The sequence below is a fragment of the Vairimorpha necatrix genome, chromosome 1 (assembly GCF_036630325.1).
Source record: "Vairimorpha necatrix chromosome 1, complete sequence".
NCBI classification, from domain to species: Eukaryota; Fungi; Microsporidia; family Nosematidae; genus Vairimorpha; species Vairimorpha necatrix.
Window position 1 is genome coordinate 441235 of NC_088816.1, and position 8238 is coordinate 449472.

Genomic DNA, 8238 nt, shown 5'->3' on the forward strand with positions numbered 1-8238 from the left:
ATTCCATCCCAAGTCATCACATAAAAAATAATTTTCGGCTTATATTTTTAAAGAGAGGTCACATGTTTTGCAGGCAAAATATATTTATGTTTCTTTTCTGTTTCTGCCGCATGAGTGTTGTTAAAAATATGATTCCAACTTCTACAACGATCACTTTTTCCTCAATTTGTCCAAAAAAAGAAATAAGGCTTGTTTATCTTTTATTTTGATACTTGAATGTATCCCAGTGTTAACTTTTATCTCAACATACTCATTAGCTACACATTTCTAGACCGAATAGTTTCTTATTCTTTTAACATGGGATAAACATATGTTTTACACAACTGCAGGTGTGTGCATCGAAGTGCCTCACTGTGTCGCCTCATGATTCAAAGTATCATAAAATATACTTACAAATATTTAACTCCATATTCTCAGTCTCTCTTTATACGATAATTTAGATAAATTATCCTGAGAAGGGGACGATAATGACGACGAAGGCGAGAGAAACGTCAAGTAACAATAACAAAAAAAAATAATATTATAAACACGTTTCTCAGTGATGGATACCACACATGTTTTTTTTTTATGCTATATTGAGAACAAGTATGCTTTAAAATAGATAATTAAAGCTTGCTTTACATGATGAATCTATATCAATATTTTTTTATTGTCAAATTGGATTTGATTATAATTATTATTTATAAGTGCTTAACATAATTAGGGTTTAATATTATTATTGAATATAACATTATTTATATAGATAATAATTGCATTATAGTATTTTAAAATTGACTTGTAAACATAGAAGTGATAACTAAAAGCAACTTTTATAAGGTTTATGTTGTTTATTATCGTATGTCCAAAATGTATATTTTTAAATGTGTAAAATACTTTTTATTATTTTTGATATTACAAGGCGTGCGATCTAAGTTCCTATGAACATGCACAAAACAAAAAATATGTTTATTTTTTTATTATTTTATCTATAAAAATATTCAATCATTTTTGTAACCAAATAATTTTCATAAGTAATGTTCAAAAATGTATTATGGTTCATAATAGCTTGATTGGTATATTTTTTATTAAATCAACCTTGTTTTAATAAATTCTTCCTTCTTTTCTTTGTTTTACAATAAAGGATAATTAATTCATAAAATTTAGCATAAGCATTTCTTGCAAAAATCTCATCCACATCTTGTAGTTCTGGTGGTTGGGAACAATTATTTCGTCCAACATTAAATTTCTGCATTTCTAATTTTATTCTCATCCGACAATGCCTTCGTTAATACTACCTTATACGCATAATGTAGGATATATTTAAAGGCTTGATTTGTTAATATTATACAATTTGATTTTTGATTTGATAGTTAAATTATCATGATGTCTTCCAATGAATTTATAGTCTTAAATTTTTTATTGGTACTTATGTTATTTTATTGGTTATTGGCATGATTACATAAATAAATATTTCTATTGGTACTTCTTTGGTTTTCTATAATTTTCGTTAATCATAGTATGGGGAATATAAGAACTCGTAGTGTGAATATTGATTCAAAAATAGAAAAGCAAATTAACCCTAAGGATTGTATGGCCATAAATCTTTTTCAAATAAATAATTATATTTATTGTGGATTTTCGAGTTCAATATACCGCCCTAAATATTGGAAAATTTTACTTGGATATTACTCAACTAATAAGTTTAAAAGTAGTATATTTTACATGAAGCAACGTTATTCATATTCGATATACATTAAAGATCTATCGAGTATCAAAAATCAATATTTTAAAATAATTGAAAATGATGTTTCACGTATGTGCATTGAACCTATAATAATTAATAAAAAAGAAAAATGTGGATTTCTTGATACATTACATTTAAAATCTGGGCTGACTCGTAGAGATATTTTAATTAGAATATTAAAATGTTTCGTAGTTCACAATAAATCAGTAGGTTATATACAAGGAATGATAATGGTGTTAATTCCTATATACCATGTTTTTATATATAGTGAGGATATAGAAGATTATAGGAATTCTGAAGAAGATGCGTTTTTCTGTTTTAATTTTTTAGCTTCACATTTGTTCGAAAAATTTATAAGTGAAATCGACAATGAGCAAAATCTTTTATTTTTAATGAGTCGAGTATGGAAAATTTTAAAAAATGTAGATTATGAATTGTATAGATGTTGTCTGAATAAAAAAATAATAGAATGTCACATATATCTGAAATGGATCTTATTTATATTCTCTACAGAATTTAAAATGGAAGACACTCAATGGTTATGGGATAGAATTCTAAGTGATTCTAATAGATTCGAAATAGTTTATTATTGCGTAGCTGCCATTTTTAAAATATTTAAAGAGACTATTATAAAGGAATCATATGAAATCATTCTAGAACAATTGCAAAATATATCATTATTAGATGTAAAAAAAATATTTTACATTGCTAATGAACTTAGAAGCGAAATCATACAATTTAATGTTGACATATGAAAAACGGAAAACCAAAGTATATTGTATATTGTATAGTATTTTTAGAAAGAATAAGATTATAATATAACGCGAATAATATAAAACTAAAAAAATTCCTAAATTTGTTAAATTCTTAGAAAAAAATTATGGCTAGATATGAGTACAAAGTAACATAGCTCTTTATAATTTTTTTAGTCTAAATCAACTAACTCGTTTTCCATCAACTAACTATATTAATCCTCCTGAAGAATTTTGAGAATCTCATTAAACATATTCCAAGAGATTAGTTTCATTAATAAAAATGGATTTTGACGCTAGTTACTATACTCTACTGTATCTCTTAAAGATACATTCCTCGTGTTAATTATTTAGATCCAAGAGTACAATCGTTGTATAAATGAAATATATTTTTGAGACTTCTCAGATATATCTTTAATTTAGATAATTATATTTTATGTGTTTAAAAAATTGGTCTATGACTTTAAAGCGGATTCCTGTTTCTAGGCATGTTTTTACAATTATTATTTATGCTCGCCCCCAGTAAAAAATTTAATGTATATTTGATGAAATGTTTTGTATAGTAATTAAAGTTATTGTTATTGTTTTTTTGATATGCATTTTACTGTATTATATTTTTAAAGTTCTACTCATACACATAAATTTTTAGTTTTTCTATAATTAAAAATTGTCAGATTTATACATTTTTTTCATCGCTTATATAACTGTACATAAAAATGACTGTTGTCAGTGTAAACTTTGTCTTTTTAAATTATTATTACCGAACTTTTATATATTTTTTATTAATCGATAATATATGGTTTAAGTTCAAGGACGTATAACATTGATTAAAATATTAACTATCCTATTAGCTACAAGTTTAAATCAATTGCAAATAAAATAAAAAATTAATTAAATGATAGAAAATTGTAGGTTAAGGTTTAAGTCATTGTATATTTATATTCTTAACGTCTCGCGCATAATTTAGAACTGAGTGTTGTAATTATCTTTACTACTTCCTACGGCCACAACTTGTCTCTCAAATAAATGTATACTTTTATGTGGACTAACTATGGGCTGGATTTTACTCTTTTTGCGTCTTACTATCCCTTCTTGGATCGGTCTTTATAATATTTTTTCCACTTTTATATTACATAAAGGCTATGGGCATCCGATTTTTCTTTACGCGTGTATTCCCATACAATGGAATTGAATTTTATCCGCCTATATATTTTTTAAGTACGACACGGTTTTTTTTGAACTCCTCTCTTTTATACTTTCTTTGGATTTTTGGACACTAGTGGTTCGTCTATCTTGCCACGACAACTTTAATTGTGAATAAGGGAATGTAGGACTACACCTAACTTGCACATCACTTATGCGAGATCTTATTAAAGTCAATACTTTTTCTTGCCGCTTTTCATAGCTCCTTACGTCTTCAGCTCTACGGATCTTTCGACTAATGCAAGTATCACCTTCTATTCTGCTAGCCAACCAACTAACCATTGAAACTTATTCGGCCTTTCTTACGTTTATGCCTTACAAAACATACAACATCTTCTTTTGGTATTGTTTGCGTTTAATAATTTTTTGTACTCCACCACGTTAAAGATGTTTGTAAGTTACGGTTAAATTTATTAAATATATATTCTTTACAAGCATGATTAAATTGGTTAATAATCCATTTTAGTGATGCCCTTCCGCGAATATTATCATATACAAGCTATGTTATTTTAAGTCTTTATCTCTCAATTGATCTTTATGTTTCGTAAAGTAAAAATATATTCCTTTCGCCAGTTGATTGACTCTTAAACAAGATTAATCATCCTTGAAGATCGGAAGCAATAAATATATCAATTTTTTTGTAAATATTTAAGACACATTCATTTGAGCTCCCATAAACTTGTTAATGAATTTGCAAAAATGTTGTCAGCCATTTTTTATATTTGAAAGATAAAACTTTTTAGAAATTAAGTAGATTTCATAACTAGATGAATTTTAAAAAATGGGTTTGTTAGAATAATAATAATAAGAGGATTCTGTCTCTGATTTATGAGCAAAACATTTGATTTAATTATAAATTAGATCTAAGCAGACAGGATTAATTTGTAGACAACAAAGATAACAACTCTAATTATATATGCATCGCTGTATTTGCAAACTAACTCATGATAAGTAATATAAGACTTCAAAACGGAACATTTGCTCTTTTAATTTGGTTATAGTTAAAAGGGTAAGATTTGCCCCCATGTTATAATATTTAATGGAATCAATGAAATACCACGAGATATTTTTTAGCTGTCCTTATATGCCGATATCTCGTGCAAATGCACAAAACTCAGTTATAGAAGACTCTTAAAAGTGAGTTACCCTTTAGAATGCAAAATATATAGTCAGTAAGTAACGACAAATAACGACGAAAATTGGAAATAGCATAGCAAATAGTTTATATAAAAACGAAGATGGTTACATGAAAACAAATATAATAATAAATTTTTTAATTGCTTCTTTTATCCGTATATCATTTCGTGATGACTTTTATTAATGAATGTAAAACATCATCACATTAATCATTTAGTTTATTATATTTTTCCAAACAAAATGTCATTCATTTGTTTGTTTGTTTACAAACAATTAAATATTTAAAATATTTAAAAATAGCCCCTCACCAAAAAATAGAGGATGATGAGCAATAAAAGAAATAAAACTCAATATAGTAAAAACCATATTTACAACCCTCAAACTAATAATCTCATTGAGACGTACCTTCGCTTGGGGTACGTCACATTCATAAAATAAAAATTTATTTGAAGTGTTGATGCTTTTTCGATATTTTTATTCAAATTGAAAATTGTTTCTGTTTCACTTATATTGTTTTGTTATGATAATTTATCAAAATATATTACAGGGTTTTGCATTTTTATAGTCCAACTTTTGAAAAAAAATAACAAAAAACCCAGAATTTGATACAATGAACAATCAATAGAATTATGTGTAAATAATATGCAACCTCATTTAATTAGATAAACTCGTTTTTCTGCCTTGCCATTTCTAGCCATCTTACCATATTAGTGTAGAATCCATTACACGAAAGGCTAAAATCGTTGTTAATCACTTGCTCCAAATCTGTTTCTACTGTATTATTTAAGTTTCGTATAGCACAAAACCTCGATTTTATCATAGAAAAAAATTCTTCAATAGGATAAAGTTGTGGGGAATATGAAGGAAAAAAACATAAGATATGCATAATTCTCTTAGCTTATCCAAAACTTCTCTTGAATGATGAAATTTAGCATTATCCATTATTAAAATTTTTTGAAGATTTGTTTGGAAAAAATCTACAAGATGCCTTTCAATAAATTCGACGAATAGAGCAGAATTATATGCGTTTTTTTTCATTTCGTATGCTATAATATTCGATTTTGAAATCACGCAAAGATAACTTAAATTTTTGCCTCGATTTGCGGGGACTGTTTTAAATGCTTTTTTATTTTTATAAGAAAACCCATAATGCCTTGTGGTATGGGCATTAAATCCAGTTTCATCCAAAAAAACAAATTTTCTAATGAATACCCCGATATTTCCATGGCACATTCAGCTCTTTTATCAATTTTGTCCTGCGAATTACGCTCTGCAGGAATTAGAGATAGTCTTTTTCTTGTAATATTGAGATATTTTAACTTTCGAGAAATAGTAGACAAAGACATTGAAACATTTCCTAAAGTATTTAGTTCCTCTTTGATTTCACTAAGAGTCTTGTCATTACTACGTGCAATTAAGTTTTTTAGCACAAGGTCGGATGGCTTTAATACACTAGGAGATGATACTTTGATACGATTTATTGTACTTGTAGAACAAATGGATTCTCCCTCTAACATTTTCCTATGTATCCTCCAAACTGCTTTATAACTTCATTCTAATGTAGTAGCCATATCTTTTAATGTTAAGTTTTCGTTTTTTATATGTTTTCAATAAGGAAAAGACATCTGGAGTGACTGTAGATCTTGGTTTTCTAGGCATTAGGGGGGTTTTTTCAAAAAAAAACCTTCGGAAATAAAAAAAAATGGACTATAAAAATGCAAAAGTTGGACTATAAAAATGCAAAAGTTGGACTATAAAAAATGCAAAAGTTGGACTATAAAAATGCAAAAGTTGGACTATAAAAATGCAAAAGTTGGACTATTAAAATGCAAAAGTTGGACTAAAAAAATGCAAAACCCTATAAAAAATATCATACTATGCGGGTTGAGAAACATTATATAAAAGCAAAATATGCTATAGGAGATACAATTGCGTATACATTTGTGTTGACGTTAGCCGAAATATGAGGTTTTAGAGTATTCTTTTTATTATTGCCCATCCTCATAAATTCGAGGATGTATTTATATTTAATTCTGAAACGTTGTTTCAGAATTATCATGTTTCAGATGTCAAGAAGACAATCTGATTGGTCCGGACTATCCGCCGTCCACACTCTCCCCTTCATCAAATAAGATATCGTCTTTTCAGTTTCGGTTACAGCAACTAAATCTTTTCGATTAATATCAAATGTTTTCCCTCCATTACAACTTCTTATTTGATAAGCACCTTTGCCTTTCTTAGTGATAATTTCGAATTCTTCATCTTCGTATGGTGATTCGAATTTTCTCTTCAATAGTGCGTGTTTCTTTAAAAGAACTGTATCTCCTATGTCTAAGTCATTGGGGTCTGCTTTATATAAGTTTCGTTCGTTAGACTTAGCCTTTTTCTTATCTTCTACTTCCATTATTATTTCTTTAATAATATTTATTTTCTCTCTTTTCTGTCTTACATATTCAATTGGATCAACAAAATATAAATCAAAGTCTGATGGTATCTCAATTAAATTGCTTGGAACTAAAGGCTCTCTGCCGTATAGTAACATAAAGGGTGACGCATTAAAGCGTTCCACTATACCAATCCTATATTGCATTAACACATAAGGGAATACTCTATCCCAGTTCTGTTCATGATCTACCATGGCTTTTGATATTTTTTCTATCATGGTCTTGTTTGTTCTCTCTGCAAGACCATTAGCTTGTGGGTGGTATGGAGATGAATGTTTAAATCTACTTCCCCATAACTATGCTATTGAGTTTACTAGTTTATTTGTGAACTCTAATCCCTGATCACTCCTGATCGTTTTGACCGTCCCATGTCTTGAGAATACGTCTTCCACTAGAAATCTTGCTATCTCTTCTGCCGATTTCTTTTTTAGAACTTTACCCTCAACCCATTTAGTAAAGTAGTCGGTTGCGAGAACAATGAATTTGTGTCCTGATTTCGACTTTGGCAGTGGACCGATGCAGTCGATCCCAATTTCCATGAATGTTCCTTCTACATTTGTTGGATATTGTTTGAACGGTCTATTCCTTTTAAATTTTAAACATGTTCCACATGTTCTCAATATATCTTTCACTCTATCTCGAGATATTCCTGATCCCGCATGATGTATCTTCAAAAAATTGTACGTGTTATTGGCACAACTATGTCCAGTTAAGGAATGAGCTTCTAAGATTAATTTCGTAGACGCCCCATCGCCATCTTCCTTGGTTATTGATTTTAATTGGACTCTTGAAAGGCAGTCTGCTACTACATTATCTTTCCCTTTCTTATATTCAATCACAAATTCCATGTCTGCCAGGAACATCAACCATCTAGCAATCCTTCCTTGTGGATTCTTGACTTTATAAAGCCATACAAGAGATTTGTGATCTGTTCTTATGACAAATTTTTTATGTAAATAGTTTTTAAAAGTCTTCACCG

The 8238-nt window shown here is 28.5% G+C and overlaps 1 protein-coding gene across 1 annotated transcript; it reads left to right on the forward strand.

Moving 5' to 3' along the window:
* Nucleotides 1-1497: 1497 nt before the first annotated feature.
* On the forward strand, nucleotides 1498-2478 carry VNE69_01059 (Rab-gap TBC domain-containing protein; the record flags this gene model as incomplete). The annotated part of the gene is made up of 1 exon (XM_065472191.1): nucleotides 1498-2478. One exon carries the CDS (start codon nucleotides 1498-1500, stop codon nucleotides 2476-2478), a length of 981 nt encoding a protein of 326 aa, XP_065328263.1.
* Between the last annotated feature and the right edge of the window lie 5760 nt (nucleotides 2479-8238).